This window comes from Dermochelys coriacea, chromosome 7, assembly GCF_009764565.3.
Source record: "Dermochelys coriacea isolate rDerCor1 chromosome 7, rDerCor1.pri.v4, whole genome shotgun sequence".
Classification (NCBI taxonomy): domain Eukaryota; kingdom Metazoa; phylum Chordata; order Testudines; family Dermochelyidae; genus Dermochelys; species Dermochelys coriacea.
Genome location: NC_050074.1, coordinates 15,713,303 through 15,736,928, shown reverse-complemented (window position 1 = coordinate 15,736,928; position 23,626 = coordinate 15,713,303). Strand labels below are relative to the sequence as shown.

At 43.0% G+C, this 23,626-nt stretch overlaps 1 protein-coding gene across 4 annotated transcripts in view; it reads right to left on the bottom strand.

The window, feature by feature from the left end:
• The window catches only part of ITPR1 (inositol 1,4,5-trisphosphate receptor type 1), a 254,472-nt gene that overhangs the window by 28,599 nt on the left and 202,247 nt on the right, over positions 1–23,626 (bottom strand). For all 4 annotated transcript variants that reach the window (XM_038408402.2, XM_043518035.1, XM_043518036.1 and 1 more), the window contains 8 exons: positions 23,080–23,202; positions 21,751–21,855; positions 20,684–20,876; positions 15,925–16,047; positions 6,181–6,356; positions 4,726–4,890; positions 2,197–2,392; positions 671–772 (listed from right to left, as the gene is read on the bottom strand). In XM_038408402.2, coding sequence (XP_038264330.1) covers positions 671–772; positions 2,197–2,392; positions 4,726–4,890; positions 6,181–6,356; positions 15,925–16,047; positions 20,684–20,876; positions 21,751–21,855; positions 23,080–23,202 — 1,183 coding nt within the window. The remainder of the gene's footprint in view (positions 1–670; positions 773–2,196; positions 2,393–4,725; positions 4,891–6,180; positions 6,357–15,924; positions 16,048–20,683; positions 20,877–21,750; positions 21,856–23,079; positions 23,203–23,626) is intronic.

Below are 23,626 nucleotides of genomic sequence, written 5' to 3'. Positions count from 1 at the left end.
AGGAAATAAGACAAAATATTTCACTATTCAATTTAAGGCTCATCGTTGTACTATACATGATTGGACAAGCATACTGCTATAGTTCATGCCCAACTTATTTATTTTTTCTTGTTTTTTTTAAAAACCCATTTTATGTATTTATTCTGTTTATTATTTCTTAATATTCCAAAACAAGATTAAAAACTTATTCCTTCACTAATTAGTTAGAATACTGTCATTACCAATGCATTTATATTTGACTGCATCTTTCCACAATAACATTTGAAGATGCTTGTACCTTCAGAGTCCAACTTATGAAGTCAGAATTGTTGATCTGTTGCAAGGTTCAGGATTTTACAAAGAGGACTAGCTGCATCACTTTTTCCCTTTCAAATTCATAAGGAAAAAGACATTTCAAAACACAACATGTTTCAATTCAGTTCAGTACTAAGCAATCCCATGGATTAAAATAAGTATTTCTAGTCTACACACAGTATTTCACATACCAAAAGATATTTACGCTATTGAGAAGGTGGGATAAGTTAATCTGCCCTCAAATCAGATGTGCCCCTGATATATTTATTCTGCCTGGTTTAATTACACACTTTTTTTTTTAAATTTAAGATACTTGGCTAGAACAGAGTGAAAATTAAAGCTGTGGTGTAAGAGTTCAGCCGTGAAAGACACCTACCTTCTGAAGGAATGTCTGAAGAACAGTTTTCTCCACTACCTGCTCTACATACATCTGAATACAGGAACTCCCCAGTCATGGTATCACCAGCTTCTGTATGGTCTACAAAAATGCAAGTTGTGGCATCAAAAAATGTCATTTAATATTGCTTCAGTTTTTACATAACTGATTCACAGGTGTTAACACACACTGTAATATGAACTGAGTCTGCACTAAGTAACATGCATATATTCCTGGGAAAGATTTTTCCACTGATATTTGAAGGTTAGAGACCAATTAAACTCTTGCATCTAGTTATTTAACAATGTTTAAATGAAGGACAAAATAAAATGCTTTCCATTTCTGTGCACTAGGACCCAACACCATACAATTATTGTACACAGTACTCAGCCCCAAAGTTCATGAAGTAGTTGACATTGATACACTACATTGTATACACTATGTTCAGATGACATGGTTTCAACATGCCTCAAAACTTGCATTCATCATGCAGTGCAAGTTCATCAGGTGTTATAATCAGCCGTCCCTGGCACTGAGATCAACTGTGTGAAAAAGTTGAAGCCAAGTGTCATTTGGTTCTTGACCTCTAGTTTGGTAAATGGTAAAAATTAATCTCTGATAGAAAGAAAACCAAGCAATGCTTTTCTGAACAGTTTTTAAGATTTGGAGAAAAAAATGAAATGCCTGATTAATAAGGTTATCTGCTGTTCTTTCTGTACTCCTCAATCACTAAGCTGACTGTTTAATGGAAAGCAGCGTTTTACTTGCAATAACCAAAAAAACCCAACAACTTGCTATTGAACCTAAAAAAGCAACTATTTAGTGGCTGTTAATATTCTGAATGCAAACTGAGGAAAAGTATAAAGCTTGAGCTCACAGGAGCACCTCCACACTTCCTTTTTTTTGTTATTGATGTTTCTACTTTGATTGTTGTAGAATTAATCCCACCATTAAAAGTAAAAATAAACTGCCCAAATCCCACAAGTTAACCTGCAAGCTCTCCCAGCATTTGCAACCAGCAACCTCATCAGTTAAAGCCTGAGAGAACGAGTGGGCTTTTGCCAAAACACATTTAGGCTCTGCCTAACCAAGGCAGGATGTAAACTTCACAGATGGAGGGATATGACAGTCGAGATAATCCAATTCAGCTAAACATTGCTTCTGTCCTGCCTCTAGTATGCTTGCAAATAAGTCAGGGCAGAAGCTACCTTTAGCTGAATTGGATTATCTTGACTATCGTATCACGCACTGTAAGAAATCTCTAATGTATGCAAAAAGGAAAGTTTAAACACTGTCTCCATTTTGAGGGGGGACGGGGGTCTTGGCATTAGTTTACACAACATTAGAAGCACCATTTGCATCAGTCAATTTCTCATTTGGAAAGCATCTTTTACCGGAATTACATTTGTACTTAACCCTATCAGGTGTCAAGTACCCCCTGCAAGCTGTGCAGGGCACGAGGCATCTCACAGGATCAAGCCCTTTATGCTTTTGAACCTTGCACAGTTAAAATGTCCCATACCAACCTGGCAATAACGTTTCATTAGGCAGCTTATCTACTTCCAGGATAAAGTCATCTTTGAAGAACAGGTACCCCACTATCGAGAACAGGTAAACCAAGATAAGAGCAAGAACAGCAGTCAGGATGATGGAACGTCCATTGCGAGTGACACTTTTAATGACATTCAGCAAGGTCTCTTCTCTGTACACCAAGTCAAAAAGCTGGAAAAAAGGGGCAGGTCAAGCCGTTTCACAAGTTTACTGCTAACAAAACTGATGGCATGTTACATTTTGGGGCAATGCAGAGTAGGATGTAAATAATCTAATTCCAATGTTTTAAGATTTGTCCTTTTTTAAGTAGATAGTTAATTTAGAATTCTGGAGCATAACCTAATAACTAAATGGAATAGCACAACCACCCGACTGATTTTACATTACTCCTTCCTGATATACCTTTCCCCCCCACTCCCTTGAAGTAACCATCTAATTGATGATGTGTTAATGATTAGAGAAGTTGGAGGTCTGAAGACTTTGGTGGTAATCCTGACTGTGCTAGTGACTTGTACAAAGGTACCTGGCTTCTTTGTACCCGAGTTTCCTCAACTGTAAAATGGGGATACTTCTATTTCAGTTACCACATAGGTGTGCTAAGCAGCTATGCTGATAGTTAGTAAAATGCTTAGGGATCTTTGACTGGTTAAGTGCTATCAACTTACCAAGCATTCTTGTACTGTACTGAGTATTTAGCACACTAGATAATGTGTGCTCTCTTTTCTCAAAGATTATCTCTGCTTCACATTCTCTCTTTTCAGCACCAAACTGAAAAGTATAACCTACTTCAGAAGTTAAAGTTGGCAGGTCTCTTTAAACTTCAATTAAAAAAATAAAGAAAGATGACATGCTTAAAATAAGGTGTTTGTTTTTGTTTTTTTTTTTTTTTTGGAAAGAGTGGATTTGTGGTGGTAAGTTAATCTTTTCTGGGTTTTGTCTTTGTTTCCTTATGGACATAAATACTTCCTTCACTTCCCATTCTTCTAAATTTATCCTATCGCTACTTGATATGGACCAGTCAGTTACCAAATAATGGGACAAAATAAATGTTAAAATATGAGATGGCAAAAAAACCTAACTCCAGCTCCCACTCTCCACCCACTTACCCTATGCATATCCCTTTAAAGAACTCTGAATAGAGGTCATACAAGGTCTGCAGGAAGCTATTGCCCCTTTCCTATATTTCCTTGTCATCAATTGCAGATTTGTATGCTGGAAGAATAAATGGTCATACATAGGTGACACATTTGTGGCAGTAAAACTGCATTTCCCAATTTTTCCATAATGGAATAAAGGAAACAACTGAAAACAGATACACAATGATGTCGCAAGCAGCAACTAAGTAGGGGCTTGCTTAGAAATTGACACCCACCTGCTAAAGACATGCTTGTTCATGACACACTTTGAATAGCATTGAGTCATGCATTGTAGGTTCTGCACCTAATGGGAAGGCTTAGGAAAGGGATCTTGGTCACTCTCCCAAGGCCTGGAATGGTCAGAGATTAAAAAAAAAAAAAAAGGCTCCCAAATATACTAAGCACCCAAACTCACTGTAAGTCACTGGTACAGCTTCTGACATTGGGGAAGCATCACTTGCCTTTCAGAATAATCTGCCTCTCATTCCTGCCAGGATTTCTCCTGAAGTAACTACCATTTATGTGCTATCTGTGCCAGATTTTGTAGCGAGTTTTCCGATCTGGGTAGTTCCCACTGGTGACTTAGCTGAGACTTGGATACTTCATCTGGTATCAATGTTACTCTGAGGATATGTTAAGCCAATTTATTATCAAATCTTAGAACCAGAGACAAATTATATAGTCTAGGCAAGCTAAGAAATGGCACAAAGGAATCTGCTTTTATCCTTCCCCCAATACCTTAGTTGTCTGGGAATGAGGCCTGAAATGGGGAAATTCTTGTAAATTAGTCCTCTTTGCAATTTTACACATTCATAAATCCCACATTTTAATTACAACAAAGCAATGTGTAATGCTTGTGTACGGTACTGGAGTAGAAGAAATTACAAGTCTTCCATTTAACGATGAGGTAAGGAGACCAGGAGTAGCACAGGGGCAGAGCAAGTCCACCCAGTAAACTCTCAAGCTAAAACAGCATGAGTTTGGGCTCCTGAAGAGGACTACACCTCTACCCCGATATAATGCGACCCAATATAACATGAATTCGGATATAATGTGGTAAATCAGCACTCTGAGGGGGCAGGGGGGGAAGAGACTGCACGCTCTGGTGGATCAAAGCAAGTTCGATATAACGCGGTTTCACTTATAACGCAGTAAGATTTTTTGGCTCCCGAGGACAGCGTTATATTGGGGTAGAGGTGTACCACTAAAAAGTGACCCCACCAAGGACAGCAGCCACACTGGAAGTGGAGAACCTAGGTTCTATTTTTGGGTAGATTGTACAGTGACACATTTATGTTTTGGATACTACTGTGATGGTAGCTTTAGAAAAACACAGATAGCGTTTCAAAAGAGAAGATGAATACCTACCAACAAACTATAGAAAAATTCATGTACGAAGAGCCCCATAGCACAAATAAGAAGGTACAGCAGATGATAAAGGAATTCCACGTCCAGGATCATGGCCTTGTATCCTCTAGTGAATGTTCCACAGTTACCCACAAAACTCATCAGGAAAATTATTTTATTACAAACCTAAAGAGATAATTACAGTCAAGGTTAGCTATAGTGTGCAACACATGCCTGACAAGTACAGAATAAGTTAGTAGTAATTCAGCAACATCTTTCGATCAACAACTGCAGTAAGGAATTGTAGAATGATTGAGCAATTTATACATTTGGGTCAGACTCTGCCCTCAGTTATGTCTATCGATGCAGCCCAATCTAAACTGACCCAAGAGCAAAAACCGGTCCTTATAAAAGGGACGCACAAAATCTTTTCAATTCTGACTGAATATGTCTACATATTTGAGATTGCAAAAACCAATCACTCAGTTGGAAGAGGCAAGATTTTTTTTAAAAAAATAGTGTAAAACTAACTTTTCACTCAAAATGCATCGGCCTCAAACAAACAGCTCCTTGGAACAGAAGCACTTAAATTTCTGAGACATCCCCAGTAGCGTGTTAATAAGAAAATAAATACAGGTTCCCATCACTCAACTACTTTTAGATTGGGAATATAGTAATCATGTAGCAGGATACAAAAATGCCAATATCAATGGTTTCTCAACCACAAGCATTAATGTTAAGCATTACCACAACAAATAATAATGATACCACTGATGACTGACTAGCATATTGGCAAATATGTGGCACTGAGAACATATTTAGATAATAAGACGTGTAATTCAATTGCCTACTTTAAGGTAATTATATAATATTATATAAAAAGACATCCAGGAGATACAACCTTTGCAGAGCTCCTATTGGCTTAGTCAAAGAGAAGCTTCCATTTGGCTCACTTGGTAGACCCCTTCTGCCTGCAGACCACAAACGTTTGAATTTGAGTCTTACTGAAGTTCTCTCTGGTGGCTGAACTTGCATGTTTGCTCTGCAGCAAACGGCTCAATGTCCTCCTTTTGACTGGCAGATAAGCTACAAGCATTTGGGACACTTATTGTTTGATACATCTTACAAACTCCCACCTTTTGTAGCTCAGCGACTGAAGAAGAGAAGTGTTTGAGCTAACAACTCAAAGTACTGTAGGGTCACAGAGATTTCTTAACGTTTCTAGCTGAGCTGGGAGCTGTCACTAGACTGTGACAAAGCAGGGAAACACATTGGAGCTCAAACTTCCAACTGAAGCACAACACAGCAATTCTATTTTTAAAGAAAAGCCCCAATCCAATCAGGGAATTACTTTTTACACCAATTACTCCACAATGTTCTGGATTGAGTATTTAGAGTCTGATATTTTCATGAGTGGATAAGAAATTCTTATGTAAAATGCAAGAGAATTTAAATGAAAACCTACATGATACTTACATTGAATGCACCCAGAAGAAATAAAGTAGGCTGCAAACCTACTGAAAATATTAGTCGCAATATCGTAGAAGCTATTAAAGCTCGGATACCATGTGGCTTAGGAAGAGCTATAACTATGGCCAAAGATATCAGCATAGCTGTCCAGAGTAAGCCCGACAAGTGGGGCTCTAGTGTACCTAGAACGGAAAAAATAAAAGATTCAATATTCCTAACTACCAAATATAACAATGCCAAGATTAGCCAGATAAATGCCATTTTAATGTTATTATTGTGCAATATCACTAACCCACCTGTTCAGCCACTACAGATTGATAAGTGGTGAAGCTGAGTAACAACATCCTGGGTACATTTTAATTAAGTATATTACTTGAACACGTAAAGCACTGTGTGTCAAGCATCATCATTAAAGGAGTCTTCATTTTGTTGTGCGTTACTTAGACACATTATCATTTGAAAACATAGAAGACCGATTTTCTAATGCACTCAGTAGCTTCCCTGAATGGGAGGGTATAGAGTGACCCCATAAGTACCCTGGGCCTAACCTTCCTATCACTCCTATCATACCCTTCTATTACACTTTTTTTTTTTTTAAATAAACGAAAAGATTTAGCAGTTTTTGCCATCTCCTGGTATTTTTAGTTCTCTTTGGAGAGTCCCATGCACCTGGCTAGTTATATATCATCAGCCAGCCTGGCTAAATACACTTCAGTTAAAGAGCCATAAAAAAAACTCGGCCTACAACACTAGCACACTGTGGGGCTACTTCAGATATGAACAAGCATCTCTTTCATGACAAAGGCCACATATAAAAAGAGTTGCATGTTTCCAAACCATCTGTATGTCAGCAGAAACCAGATCAGAGGGAGAGATTCCCTAAATTTTGTAGCAGTCTGCAGCTCCTGTGCCAGAACTGAGGGGACTGTTCCATCTCAGTAAGCAGGTCAACACATGCACAATGAAGGCTTTTTCAAACAAGACTGGGAGGGGAGAGAAGGAGAGTTATGCTCTTCCATGTATGAAGAACAACCATATACTTTCAGTCTGAAGTACTTATTTTAGATTAATGAAAAATAACAGAAGAATGAACAAAAGCCATGTTCCCCAGAGACAGCACAGTGTGTTCCGAAACTTTGGACAAAATGGCTGCCACGGCAGAGTCCTAAGGAACAAAGGTGCAATGCTCAAAACGGAGGCATCAGATTTGAAAGTGACATATGCCACAGGGAGGGGAAAACAGAGAGAAGGTACAAAAGACCATTTAGGAAGTGAATATACTCGGCATTGGAATTCCGGGGAGAGGGGAGAATGCACTTTTAAAGAATCTAGCCACTTGTTTAAGTGTTAATATTCTGACAGTTATAATAAAATCTAAAACATTAATATATTCTCTCTCTTCAGGTTCAGCCATTCACAGCCGGCCTGCATATCTAGCTAGAATTAAAGACAGCTTCAAGGTTGCCTACAGTACCTGCTTTTGAAAGGCTACACCACAGGCTGCTCATCGGCATTAGAAGAAGTGTTAAAGGGAACTTTTAAGACTTCACCAGCAGTATGCTCTGCTGCCTTCTCAAAGTGGGAGGTGTGGGAATAGAAAAGAGATTAGACTTCAGGTCACAAACTCATTCCTCGCTGCCGGGGACAGTAAGGGCTGGGAGCATTATGGAAGCAATGTTTTAGCCCCTGGAAAACAGAGTTCCAGTTGGGAATGACCAATCTGTGGCCAGAGCTGAATCTCAGTGAAGACATGTACACTCCTAGTCAGAAGAGGTGCGTCAGAAGTCTGTTGCACATCTGCTGGCAGAAAGACATGTCTGTTTTCAGAAGTGCTATGTACCTGCAGAAATCAATGGAAGATTCTCGGCATCTTGGAAACCCCAGACACTTATTTAGGAGCCTAATATGGATTTAGGTACCTAATTGTAGGCATTCAAGTTCGCAAATTTTGACGTTCCACACCGTGGTAAATCTCACAGTATTATGCACTTAGCAGCTCAGAGTCCAGCTGGCCTGACCCATGTAGAGACACCATAAGAACGGCCATACAAGGTCGAAACAATGGTCCATCTAGCCCAGTATCCCGTCTCTGTGCCAGATGCTTCAGAGGGAATAAACAGAATAGGGCAACTTCGAATGAACCATCCCGTCATTCAGTTCTAACTTCTGGTAGTTGGAGGTTTAGGACTGTGACAAAGTTCCTCCTCTACCTTGGTGGGTCTTGCGCTTATTGGTGGATTTGCTCGCCTTGGAGCTTCAGGGCAGCCCTCAGCTTGGCCGTTTTTCTGAACCCACAGTCCAGGTCGACTCCTCCTGCGTCTGACCAGGAGTTGGGAGGTTTGGGGGAAACCCGGGCCCCACCCTCTACTCCGGGTTCTAGCCCAGGGCCCTGTGGAATGCAGCTGTCTAGAGAGCCTCCTGGAACAGCTGTGCAACAGCTACAACTCCCTGTGCTACTTCCCCATGGCCTCCTCCCAACACCTTCTTTATTCTCACCATAGGACCTTCCTCCTGGTGCCTGATAATGCTTGTACTCCTCAGTCCTCCAACAGTCCGCGTTCTCACTCTCAGCTCCTAGTGCCTCTTGCTCCCCGTTCCTCACACACCCACCACAAACTGAACTGAGCTCTCTTAAACCCAGGTGCCCTGATTAGCCTGCATTAATTGATTCTAACAGCTTCTTGATTGGCTGCAGGTGTTCTAATCAGCCTGTCTGTCTTAATTGTCTCCAGAAGGTTCCTGATTGTTCTGGAACCTTCTCCGTTACCTTACCCAGGGAAAAGGGTCCTACTTAACCTGGGGCCAATATATCTGCCTTCTATTACTCTCCTGGAGCCATCTGGCCAACCCTGTCACAGGACATTCGGAGCTTGAGGTTGCGTCCCTTATCATCTTGGCCAATAGCCAATGATGGATCTGATCTCCATGAACTCATCTAATTCTTTTTTGAATCCAGTTGTACTTTTGGCCTTCACAACTTCCCATGGCAACAAGTTCCATAAGTTGACTGTGCAGTGTGTGAAGAAGTACTTCCTTATTTTTTGTTTTAAACCTGCTGCCTATTAATTTCATCTGGTGATCCTTGGCTTTTGTGTTACGTGAAGGGGTAAATCACACTTCCCTAATCACTTTCTCCACACCATTCATGATTTTGTGGCCCTCTATCATATTCCCTCTTAGTCATCTCTTTTCTTAGCTGAACAGTCCTAGTCATTTTTAATCTGTCTTCATATGGAAGCTGTTCTGTACCCCTAATCAATTTTGTTGCCCTTCTCTGGACATTTTCCAACTCTTAATATATCTTTTTTGAGATGAGGTGATAAGAACTGCATGCAGTATTCAAGTTGTGGGCGTACCATGGATTTATATAGCAGCATTATGATATTTTCTGTCTGATCTATCCCTTTCCTAATGGTTTCTTGCATTTTGTTAGCTTTTTCACTGCTGCTGCTCATTGAGCAGATGTTTTCAGGATGACTCCATGCTCTTCTTAAGTACTAACAGCTAATTTGGGAAAAATGAGAGTTTTCCCCTAAATGATCGATTCTGAAAGGCTTATTGCTGTTTAACTAATCAAGGGTTTAAAATGATTTTATATAAATAACAAAGCGTTAGATGGTTCATGAGGTGTTGAGAATGTGCAAGATGAAGTCCCTAAAAGTTATAAGGCCAAAAAAACGGGTACCTACCTTTTCGTAACACTTGTTCTTCAAGATGTGTTGCTCATGTCCATTCCATTCTAGGTGTGTGCATGCCCATGTGCACAGTTGCTGGAGATTTTTGCTGTATTCATAGGGTCAGCTACAGCGCCCTCTTGAGTGCTGTGCTCATGCTTTGCAATATTAGGCGCTGCCGACCCCATGCCCTCTCAGTTCCTTCTTGCTGGCAACTCCAACAGAGGGGTAAGAGGGTGGGTAATGGAATGGATATGAGCTACACATCGCAAAGAACAACAGTTACAAAAAGGTAGTTAACCTTTTTTCCTTCTTTGAGTGCTTGCTCATGTCTATTCCATTCTAGATGGCTCTCAAGCAGTATCCTTGAAGGTGGGCTCAGAGTTCACAGTCTAGAGGCTTGTAACACTGCTCTACTGAAGCATGATCATCCCAGGCCTGCTGTGTAAGTGCATAATGTGATGTGAACATGTGGACGGACAACCAGGTGGTCATCCTACAGATATCCTGGATAGGCACTTGTGCTAGGAAAGCTGCTGAGGAGACGTGTGCTCTGGTTGAACGGGTGGTTACGATTGCTGGAGGTGGCACCTTTGCCTGATTGTAACAGCAGTGAATGCAGGCAGTGATTCAAGAAGAAATTATTTGAGTGGACGCTAGACGACCTTTCATCCTGTTGGCCACCATGACAAACAATTTTGTCAGCTTGCAGAATGGTTTGATCCTTTTAATGTAGAAAGCTAGCACCTTCCTGACGTCTAGGGAATGCAATCTATGCTCCTCCTCCAACTTATGTGGCTTTGGAAAAAAGACAGGTAAGTAAATGTCATGGCCCATATGAAACTGCGAGAGCACATTGGGCAGAAAAACCTGATGTGGCTGCAGCTGGATCTCATCTTTGTAGAAGACTATAGGGCAGTTCTGAGGTAAGCGCCCTAATCTCGGAGATGGATGTTATCACAACTAGGAACGCGACGACCTTCCAGGACAGCAGAAGGAGAGAGCAGGAAGTCAGAAGCTCAAAGGGGAGTCCCGTGAGCCGTGACAGCACAAGATGCAGATCCCATGGTGCAGGTAGAGGCACTCAAGGCCCTTGAGGAACCAGGCAGTCATATCCTGGGCAAAAACCGACCTACCCTTGGGCGACAAACAGAAGGTTTAAATAGCGGCCAAGTAGACCTTGACAGATGAAAAGGACATGGTGTTGAAGCTTGAGATGCAGAAGGTAGTCCAGGATCAATTGCAGCGAGACTCGCTCAGGCTGAATACCTTTATCTGAGGTCCAACAAGCAAAACGCTTCCATTTGGCCAGGTAGATCACTCTGGTGGAGGGCTTTCTGCTGGTCCCAACAGGACCTGCTGCAGGAGGGCATAACATTAAAGATGTCGTTGGACTCCTCCACTAGCTCCTTGACCTCCAAGTTCAGTTTGGCAGCCACCTCTTGAGCAGGGCCTGGTACTCCTTGAAGTCATTGGAGGGGGGGGCTCCTCAGCAACTCTGGGGCACGTAGCCTCAGACACCATTTCTTCATCCGGAGATGACAAAGATGACTGCACAGCAAGGGGAGGGGCAGTTTCCCCTTGCTAATCCGGAAACAGTTCCTTGGGCATTGGGGCTTGCTGTGTCACCTCCGCGTTGGATTCAGCACCATGCTGTGACTCGGGTGCTGGCTGCGCTGAGGGCAGCTTGTCCGATGTGGCCTGGAAGGAACAGGGGGAGCACAGGACCAGCATAACAGGTACAGCCCACGGGTTCCAGTACTGCCACTGAGCGGGCCATTGCCTCTGCCTCCATGCCACTGCCACAGGAGCCGTGCTGGTCTCACAGGCCCGTGGTGATTCGGATTTTCTAGATGAGGGGTGAACTCCCCTTCAGGCTCAGACCACTGCCTTTCTGGTGACTAGGGCGGAGTTGTAGATGCCAGAGTCTGTTGGCTGACCCTCGTCAGCGACTGGTAAGGAGAGGGCTAGGACCAGCATCTGCCTGAAGAGCGATACTTGGGAGTCAGAGACCAGTGCCGTGACTGGGAACGATCCCGCAACAGGAGGGAATCGATGCCTGGGAGAATGCCTCGGTGATGGTGATCTGTGCCATGGTGAACTCTGGCAGCAGTACCACGGGGATCAGCATCATGACTCAGGTGTCCTATGTCTTGCAGGCGGAGACCTTGGCATCAGGTACATGAGTCTTCTAACTGGGGACCGAGGCTGTGGTGCCGGGATCCAAGGCCACGGTGATGGGGACCAACGCCTGTGATCCGGAGATGCTCTGCTGCATTAGGGGGCAGTCCCATAACTGGTTTGCCCAGAGATGCCGGGGCCTTAGCTGGGTCCGTTGCCTGGCTTGACATCTGCGGTGCCAGTTGGCCTGCTTGCTCTTTGGCCACCGGGCCTGCTTGAGGCACAGATAACCCTAGTAGGGGCTGGGATCCCTTGCCATTCCCAGGAGTCGGAGTCGGGTCCCTGGCTGGAATAGGAGTTCCAACCACAGCGGTACCCCTTAGCAACTCTGCGGCGGGCATGTAGCCTGAGACAGGTCCTTTGCCTGAAGCCCCTGTTTTCTGTGGTGCTGGTGGGCCTGTCAACTTCGACCGCTTCTTAAGCACCAGGGAGGGAGAACGGTGCCAGGAGGGTTCTAGTGCTGGGAGTGTGCTGCGCATCAACGCCAAGGTACCAGGTGTGGAGTCCGATCAAGAGGGCTCTGAGATAGGATGAAGCACAGCCTCCCTGAGGAGGACTCTCAAGCAGATATCCTGCTCCTTCTGAGTTCGAGGGCAAAAGTTTTTGCAGATCCTGCACTTATCCTTTCTGTGGGACTCCCCCAAACGCTTGAAATAGCTCCTGTGCTCACTAATGGGCATCAGCCGGTTGCACAATGAACATGACGAAGTCTGGGGAATGGGGCATGCTTCACTCCGAGGCAAAGTCCCAGCCGTGACTAACTCCTAAACAACTACTCTGAGGGCACGGCTGTATTTGCAGATGTAGAGCACTTTGAGTTAAACCAGCCTTCGTAGAGCGCATTAGGAAAAGCGCTGTAGTCTGTCCACACTGACAGCTTCAAGTGCACTGTCTTGGCCACATTTGCGGCACTTGCAGCAGCATTGGGTGCGGTGCATTATGGGCAGCTATCCCAGCATGCAAATGACTGCAACGTGCTTTTCAAATGGGGGGTGGTGGTGGTGGAGTGCAACAGGGAATGTATTGTGTGTATGTGGGGGAGACACAGGTTTTTAGGGGGCTGAGAGCATGTCAGCATGCTGTCTTATAAGTTCAGACAGCAGCAGGCCCCCCTTGTGTCTCTCTCTCTCTCACACACACGCACGCACACAGCATTCCTCACTAATGGTTGCTTTGTCTCGGAGCAGATAAGCAGCCGGCTGTCAGAAACAGAGCTTTCAAAGGGCATATCCGCATTCCTACAGCGATTCAAAAACAATGACAAGAATGGCCACTTGACTTAAGGGGATTATGGGATATCTCTGGAGGCTGATCAGAGTGCAATAATGCAACACCTTGTCTACACTGGCGCCGCGGCGCTCCAGTGGGGGCACAGCAAACGTTATTCCACTCGCCGAGATGGAGTACCAGCAGGGCTGTAGCTGTGGAGTCAGAGTGCTCTACGTGCCTTGCCAGTGTGGACGGGTAGTGAGCTAGTGCACCTGGGGCTCCTTTATTGCACTGTAACTCGCAAGTGTAGCCAAGCCCTAACACTTAACTTAAAGGTCTAACTAAGTACCTATCAACTAACAACAAAGGAGACAGAACAATGGACAGTAAGAACTACTAATGCTCTTGCAATGCAAGACAAGGTGCTCTGAACAACCATCACGGGCGGTAAGACGGAACTGAGAGGGCGTAAGGTCGGCATTACCTAACACACCAACCCATGAGCATGGAACTCAAGAGCGCTACAGCCAACCCTCCAGATACTGCTAATGCAAAAATGTCTGATGACTGTGCATGTGGGCACACACACACCTAGAATGGAATCAACATGAACAAGCACTCGAAGAAGAATGAGTATTTCTTTTCCCATCTTACTCAGAACACAGAGGTCCTTTCCATTAGACTCAAAGGGAGTAACTCATAATCCCACAAACTGTTTATTAGACATTATGCTAACAGCGATAAAAATCTGGCTTAAAATTTTACTTCTGATCTTTGAAACTAGACATAGAAATTTGGGGACTGTTTACTTGCACTTACTATATCTTTCCAACACCGGTGAGACCAGTACCCAGATAATTGCACATTCTACTATATCTTGTGGCAGAAGAGAAAATTCCTGCAGAAACAAGAATCCTACACATTCCAGAATTTAACCCAGCTCCACCCTCCCAAACAACCCTCTCACCAGAATGTCAGGGATCTTGGTCTAACATGAGACATACTGTCTCAACGCCCTCATTGGAAAAGACAGACATCGTTTTAGATCCCCATTTAACTTATCTGCTCTGATCTGCCTCTACGCCACTGCTCCTGTAGCTCAGCATCAAATACTAAATTGATAAATTAAGGCCCTCTTAAATTCACCTTGTTCCTTTACTATTTTTGTGGCATTCTTTCTGGTGGCTTTCATTTCACACGTAGGGCTCACTGGATTTTGGGCTTTAATTGGGCTATGGTTGAGATGTTGAAGCTCTGAAACATGCAACCCACCACACCACCAGTAGGAGATCTGAGGAGTGGCAAGCTGGATTAGAAAGGAAAGCTCAACTGGAGAGAGTATATATGTCTGCCTGTTACCTAGATCCATTTCAATGTACATTATGCCTTGGATATTGCAGCAGGGCCAGTGTCAGAATGATGAAAGAAAGGGAAGCAGAAGTTTGTTCATCAATCACCCTCTCCTGGATGAGGTTTTATTTCTGGGGTTCTGTAGGGTGAGGTGAACGAGAAGTGTGGCAAAAGTCTCTAGTTGCACATTTCTTCCATGCAGTTTTACAAGCAGCAAACTCTACATATAAAATATAAACACCCAACATGCACCTTCAGTTTCCCCATAGGTTCCAGTTGTGTGTTCTGGCTAACATGATCCCATGTGTGTCTTCCCCCTGGGGAGTAACCCACTCCTCAAAGGTGTTGAGCCCACATATGGTCAGCTGAATCCAATTAAGCCCCAGCTGGAAGCATCTCCCTGAACTGGCTCTGAACCCTCGCTAGAAATCATCACCTCAACCCTAGGTCACTGTTTGATTCAGCAGGGACTGCACAATCCCATTAAGATTTGCATACCTCATCACTATCTTCTTCTATAGCAGTGATCTTAAGGACAACTTTTAAAAGTTCTGTGAAGTGGGCTGAACGACAGGTTGCTGCAGACTAAAGTAGCATGGTTGGCAAGCTCTTCCTCAATCCTCTGGGCAAATTCTCAACTACATTATGTTGAAGAGGCAGACCAGTGGATGGGGCAAAAGAATGGCATACAGAAGTCCTAAGCTCTAGTTCTGGGTCTTCCATTGTCATATTATATGGTATTGGGCAATTCCCTCCTCTGTGCCTTACTTTCCCCACCTATAAAAATGGGGATAATGTTGCTCGCCCACGTTTGTACAGTTCTGAGAGCTACTGCAGGGCTATTTTGAAAGAACTTAATTAAGATGTGAGCTAAAGAAAAGTAAAAAATAAATGCTCTTCAGATTGTTTACCAAAATACACAGTTATGAAATAAAATGTGAAAGCAGCAGTCACATAATTATTGCTGATTTCTTTCTTGGGTAATTTTTCCACTTAGACAGAAATTAGACCCAATATTTTGCTAGCAAACATTTCCGAAGTAGTTTATATTAAATAGAAAAGACTGCAATTCAATCCTGTTACAACCCTCACCATTTTCCCCTTGCAAGCGTTATTTAAAGCAATATTAATGGAGCAATAAAATTGTACAAGAGAAAAAAAACGATCAGAATTTTAACAAGTCCCCCCACCCCCCAAAAGCCAATTTCTACCCTCATTTACACCCAAGTATTCTCACTGAAGTTAACAGGGTTACACAGGTGTAAGTAAGGGAAGAATTTGATGCATTGCTAATCTGTTCACTTTTTTTTTTTTAAAATGTCTCAAATATTAGTACCTCCTCGGACTCCTTTGAATGGATAGAAAAATGCTACAAGTAGATTCATAAGGACTGCAAGGTTAAATGAAATACTGCTCCAGAAGGACATGTTGCGAGAGCACCAGTACAATACAGGTTGAGCTGCAAAGGAAGAGAAAAAAGTGAGTGTTTCAAAGACATCCAAGGCTTGTGGAAAGTCACTACACCTCCATCAACACACTGTTTATTTACACTTTGCAGAGAAGCACAAGAGCAACTGCAGTAAAAACAACCACTTGTTCTGAAGTTTATTTGATTGGCCTTTCAGACAAAGGACCAAACATTAAAACAGATACTAGCTTTGGGAATACAAATTACTTTAGCAGCGGCATGAGAATGACTTCAAAGAACAGGTTGTCTCCCAAGAAATCCCTGCGCACACAGAAAATAGTTAAGTTTTCCCCCATTATAATTTGCACTCAGTAGATCCAAAACCCTTGAGGTGATTAGGAGAGTGAAAGTTGGTATGCCTTAGCAAGGGTGAGAAGATTCTGGCTGCATCACTCTTTGCTGTGCAGTTTTACCTGCTATCATTGACAGGCTTGTCTACACTAGACTTTCTACCATTCTTAAATATTCTCCTCTATTGCAGCAAGATGGGTAGCAGCAACTGTCAGATTGCCTGTATAGACTGGCTGTTGGCGTTTTAGTCACTGTCATCTAGCTCTGAATTAATGTGCAAAATTTAGGGTGTCCACATTACTGTAAGACAAAACATTTAGCCAAGATGTTAAATACATAAAACAGCTTCACAGCATGCCAGTAATAACACCATGGTACCCATAAACATGAGACAGCAGCCAATTGGGCTTTAATTTAGTACACTACTGTAGGCCAAGGATGCAAACACTTTCTCCCAGAAATGTAGCTACATAGTACTATGCCGGTAACTCAACAGCTGCATATTTTAAAACTCTTAATTTAAGAATGTGTACAAAACACTAAAAATACCCCCCCCAACAACCCCTAGTCCTAATTATAATAATCTCTACAGCCAGAATTAAGAAGCTCAGATCAGAGCTAAAGGATTCATTTTCTGAAATGATCATGGACCAGTTAAGATGAAAAGGAGAGCACTCCGAGAAGCTTTTTTACCGTAAACCCAGTGGTGAGCTGGAGCCGCTTCCCACCGGTCGTTAAAATTTAGAAGCTCTTTTAGAACCGGTTGTTCTGCGAGAGAGAAACTATTCTAAAAGGGCTTCTAAATTTAACCAGCCAAAAGTGGCGCCTTAGGTGCTGACTCCACGGGTGCTCTCCGCCCTGCTCCACCCCCGGCTCCAGCTCACCTCCACTCCGCCTCCTCCCCTGAACATGCCGCCCTGCTCTGCTTCTCCGCCCCCGCATCCCAGCTTCCTGCGAATCAGCTGTTCGCGCGGGAAGCCAGCACAGGCTGAGAAGCAGGCAGCAGCTTCCCGCTCAGGCCCAGGGAGGTGGAGGTGAGTTGGGGGGGGGGAAATGGGACGTGAAGAGGGCTGCCCGCACCGCAGCGGGGGGGGGGGGTGGGGTGCACAGGGGAACCGCTCCCCGCCCCAGCTCACCTCTGCCACCCTTGGCCTGAGTGTGAAGCCGCAGCCTGCTTCTCAGCCCTCCCCGGCTTCCCGCCGAACAGCTGATTTGCGGGAAGCCGAGGGGGGGAGGGAGGGAAGGAGGGCGAGTGGAGAAGCAGAGCAGGACGGCGCATTCAGGGGCGGAGCAGAGGTGAGCTGGACCGGGTGCAGGGCAGGGAGCTGCCGGTGGGTGCTCTCTGCACCCACCAAATTTTCCCCGTGGGTGCTCCAGCCCCGGAGCACCCAGGGAGTCGGCGCCTAAGGTGCCACTTTTGATATGATCAGTGGGGGGAGGGGCTGCTCCCCCCCAGCTATGCTCCCCCGCCCCTAGGCGCCAGAGGGACCTGCCGGATGCTTCCTGGGAGCTGCTCCAGGTAAGCACCTCCGGGACACCCCACCTTGCCCCCCCCGGCAGGTGCCTCTGGCTCTTTGGGGTGGGGTGGGCACTCATTACAGTGGCCCACGAGACCCTCCTGCCCGGTTCTGGGGGCAGTCAGGGGACAGGGGAAGGGAGTGGATGCGGCAGGGATCCTGGGGGGGCATCAAGGAATGCGGGGGGTTAGATGGGGCAGGAGTTCCAGGGGGCCGGGGTGGGCAACAACCCCCTCATGGGGTGAGGGTGGAACCAGTTAAGATTTTGGCAGCTCATCACTGAGTACACCCATCGGCATCAAATTAAAATCCCCTGGAATTTAACTACTGCAGGCATACTGCATGGTGGTGGGTGCTCTGCAGAAGTCGGTAGTTCATGCAATCTAAGAAAAATAGTCTAATTAAAAAGGAAGCATATCAAGCACCCTCCTGCCAAAAAGGAAAAGTACATACATAGAGATGTCATGGTGCAGTGAAAGGAAAGGAGCTCACAGCAAAGTTGAGGGAAGAGACTTTAAAAAAGCATAACTCATGAGTTACATATGAGGATAAATTAATGAATGCAAAGCCCCAGAGCCTCACAACATCTCTCTCTCCCTAAGCCCTAACAAATCATTCTCCTTCTTAACAGGTATTCTCAGCATTATTAAGAGGCTAAACAGGAGTAAAAAAATTATATAATGTCTCATTATACACTGAACTGAAACGCACATAAAAGGCAAATGTGTTGATGAGTGAAATGCTAAGGAATGGTAAATACTAAAGTATGCCGTCGTCATAAAAATACCAAACTTCATTGCATCTAAACCTAGACACATGCAAGACCTCACTGAAATTATATGCATCAACACTTTGGGTATATGAGGCATTGTTCTCCATATTCTTTTTCGTTTTTAATACGACTTGAAACTGAAGGCATTTGTGACCAGCTGGAAACCTGTTTGCACGGAATTAAATTCAGTACAGAGGGTCCACACAGAGCCACACACACTATCTTGTACCTGCATTCAGGATGTGGCACAGGCTTTCTGCCCTGTGGAGAATCTCACCCTGGTTTCGGTAGGCTTGCCTGAGTGTTTACTGAATCTAGAATGGGAGACTTGCAAAATATGCTAGTAACTTGCTAACTGACCATAGGGAGAAAATAGATGCTTTGCCATCAATGATTTTGAAATCTATTGCAAAACTGAATGTACTACAAGCTAATGTCCTGTAGTACCAGCTCATGTTGGGACACATCTTACTATTCCAGAAAGAGCAGAACACTGAGCAGTGCCTACCTTCCCTAGACCACACCAGCATACCTACAACAAGATGTATATGCAATTCTAAAAGGTCAGAAGGCAGATCTAAGTCTCAGAGACCATGTCTACGCTTACTAGGATCGACGCTACTGTGATCGAAGTAGTGGGGGTTGAAAATTGACCACACAATGCTCTCTGGTCGACTCCAGTACTCCACCAGAACGAGGAGTAAGGTAAGAATGGGAGAGCATCTCCCGTCGACGCAGCACGGTGTAGATACCGCAGTGAGTTGATCTAAGCTACATTATTCACATAGCTGAAGTAGTGTAATTTAGGTCGACCTACCCCAATAGTGTAGACAAGGCCTCAGAAGCCTGGAATTACAATTTTAAAGAAACTCTTTAGCTAGAAACCTAGAGTTAAGTTTTAACCAGACAAGAAACAAAACAACCAACTTTATTTGAATGATTATGTCAATAAATATAGCTGACCACTTCTCCAAAGCGTTTCATAGTATGCATTGCTAACTATATTATTACACAAGATTCTGATTATAGTATAAGGCTATTGTTAATGTTGAAATAGCTAGCCTCTCCATTTAGTATTCACCAGACAGGTCAAATATACTTCAGGGGCGTTGCATAAATTTTAGATTGTATCTGATCCACAAACAACTTTCATGCTTTAAAGTAACAGGATTAGAGTTTATTTGTATCTGTTAGAAAAATCACTTTTCTAAGTTTATCCCAGCAGCTGGAGCCATATATTCAGTTTTCATTAGTCCTTTAGGGCTTAAGATGCTCAACTTTCCTTGACTCCATTGGGAGCTCTGCACATAAGTCTGAGGGCAAGTTCTGGCTGTTAATGTCAAGGGAAAGTCTTGCAAAGCGATTGTTATCACATTAGTTTAACTGGCTTGGGTCTCTCTGGAGTTGTACAACTTATACTGCAAACAATTTCATGGTCTATGCTTACTATAGGAAATGTAGAATTGCATAGGCAGTGGAATTGTTTTGTATTTCATTTAGAGGGGCACTCTGGGGCATTCTAAGCAAGTGCATTAATAACTAGAGTCCAGGAGGGCAACATTTGCCAACAGATACCACAGTTATTCCCAGCACATAGATAGGAAATAACCGCATTCTCTGACACTGACAAAGTGTCATTGTTGGCAAATGCTGACTTTTTAATGGTGACAACTGTACAAGAGCCTCAGACAGAAATGCAGGTTTGTTTTAGATAATCTGAATAGAAATATTAGTTTAGAATGTTAAAATATTGAGGCAGAAAACACAGATTATGTTCTAGTCTTGTATGAAAATCACACAGTAAAACTAACCTCAGTGCAACTGTGAAATATCTCTACTTGAGAATACTTGTTTTTTAATATTTTTAAACATTATTGAGTCGCAACATAATGTTACAGTGCAGAAGAGCTGGGTATTTCAAATACAATTCAGTGTCACTACCATACTGGGAAAAGATTCGCAATGAAATCAAGGTTTAGTATTCTGAAGACTTTTATTATAAAACACAACTTTTCTTCAGCCTGAGACGTTAGTATTTCCAACCTACCTCTCAATTTCTTTTGCCAGTTCATTTCATTGAAGAGGTCTTCTGATCTCAAGAAGAAATCATTGATCTTACTGCCTTGTTCATCTCTTTCTGTGGTGTAGTATATCCGTAGTTTAGATTCCTTGGTGAGGAATTCGCATATACTTGGCACAGGGAAGACTATTTGTTCCATTGTACGGTCCAATCTAACAATCTAGACAATACAGATTTTTGAGTTGGCAGGGTTGTTTTTTGTGCGTTGTTTCAAAATAATGAGAATGTGGTAATGTCAGATACTTTTTAAAATGTACTGAAATTCTACAATTTCAATCTCAAAACCATTGGATCAGTGGTTTATTAGAACATTATGACAGTAATTTACTACTTACTTTACATTGACCTCGCATTACAATATCTTTTATACTCTTAACATGGCATTACTGTTCTAAGCTAGGATTTTTAGAAGATCTAAAGGATCTAAGTACTCAACTCTTTTGAATTTCAATGGAATTTGGGTGTCTAACTTAGTCACCATAGAAAATACCAACACACTCACACTGTACAAGCAAAATCAACAACTGTTTTATATATAGGAGCTACTTATGATTGCCGTTATCTTACATGTTACACAAGCTTCTAAAAATCACCCCATGACATCCAGTTGAGTTTTCAAAAACACTCTATTTGGCTTGATGTCTGGCTTAATCTCATTTAATAGGAAAAAATGTTATAAATATGCTCTAACTTGCCCTATTTATTCAGTGATAGTATTGGCCAAACCATATTCTCTTGATTCAAGTCGCACTTCAATTTGTTGTTCTGCATATAAAACTGAGCCAGAGTCAGGGTATCCACTCAGACAGTTCAAAAAGAGTTCCTCCGGAAGAGGCAGGAAAAAAGCCATACACCCACATGGAAGACAGAATAATCCAGATCTAGGTAGCTACTTTAAGACAAGCACCAGAATCAAAATGCACTTAACAGAGAAACTGTTTTTAATGGGAGTCTTCCTCCCAGGAAAGTGATTTTTTGCATCCTTAGGGACACCCAACCCAGCATGAACTGGTATTCACTATTTCCTTCTTTACCTCAATCTGTGCTGTGTGCTTGGCATAGAACTCCAGAGCTTCATCTCCTTCTATCTGACCTCCAGGCTTCAGCATATTCTGCAGCTCTTTGTTATGACGAGCCAACTAAAATAAAGCAAGACAAAGGGAGTAGAAGACGCAAGATGTCTAACATTAATTTCTAATTTTTGATGGAAAAAAGGAATAGTGCACAGAAGTTGGCAGAAGGTTGGTTATATTTCAACCAGACACCATTTAGATCTATTTTGGGAGAGATAATGTGACTAGAGGAGTTGGCTTTTTTATTTGTTATCCACGCTGTATTCCTCCCTTCACAAGTTCTCCACTATCCTGTCTGACTTGAGAAAGGTTCTTTGGGGATTCAGGTACAATCCACCCTTCCACACACGTCAGCTCTCAAGTTGTGTACAGCTCTCAGGTAGGACTCTAATAATTCAAGTACCTAAAGGAAGGATGATGGAAGATTTTGCTTCTACTAATAGTAGTGGCACCAATAGTGAGATGGTACTACAAAGCTTTAAACTCAGACCATTTTAAAAGTAGCAGAATGGTGGTTTGATCTACTCATGGGCAACACCAACAAGGAATTCCTACTGGACATATCCATATACTACAAGCTCTTGCTTACTCCTTCCATGGTCTTGTATTGATGTTTGGAAAGTACAACAGGATTAACAAATGTGTTTGGACCAGGCTCCAGTAGAGTGGATGGGGAGGGAGCAGTACTGGATGGTACCACAGCAGAGACTAACCTGTGTAATATATTTAAAGAAAATACCACAAATTCAAGAATGTGGCCCAATTGCACGAACAGTTCAGACAGCGGTGGCTGTGGACATTAGAAGCAGGGATGGAATTCCGTTGCCTAATTTAAATACTGTATCAGTGATGAGAATTTTATATGGGACATAAAAATAAAGCACTGGATGTAAATGATAAATAAGTAAGACCTATTATCTCAGTGCCTTCAAGATCTTGAAACATGTGCTATTGGGAACGTCATCAGTAAGGACAAAGAAGCTGGCAATTCCCCATTATAAAAGAACAAAGTCCTTAGCTCCTCCTCATTACACATGCGCAGAATTTCCATTTTTGAATGTGTTAGGATAAAGATTAGGTTTGACTCCCATTGGGAATTATGGGGCTATAGAAAGAAGAAATAAGGATACTGTGTTGAGTTCCACCATGCACCTCTTGAAGAAGAATTCTCTCCTAACTACAAAGGCATCAGTTAGGCAATTAAAGCAAATCTTGATAAAAACTAGATTACTTACTAATCTTCACTCTTGCACTCATTAGACACTGCCATAGCTATAAATGCAGTTATACCTGATGAGCTAGTATGTAAATGTTGTGCCCCACGTTCCTAGGAGATGCTGCAAGATCTTCACCGTTCTCTCCATCCTCAAACTCTACCTCACCTTGCATATAAGCCTTCTTTATCACTTCCACCTAGGAAGAAAAAGCGAGAAAGACACAGGTCTCTGAGATTTAATAATAACTCAGATTTTCAGGTTAAATTCTGCCAATAGCTCTGCATTCAGAACTCCCACTGAAGTCAATGGACGCTTCAAATACACATCCAAAAGCACAGGGTATGGCCATCAAGCATAAAGCAGGAAGCCAAGACTCAAAGCAGGAGACTGATGAACTCTGCTTCGTATCCTTAGACCCACTCAATCTCTGAAGGGTAAATTAACTGCTTTAAAGGAATTTTAGATCTCCCCCCATTTGCATGTAATATATTCTGGTTGGTACAAGCTATACAAGATTTTTACAGCTGACATCTGCTGTCAATTTTTGCCTAAATCAGGTCCATTTGACTCAGTGGAAGGAAAAGCAAAATAAAGACAAACTTTATCCTCAACTCACCCCA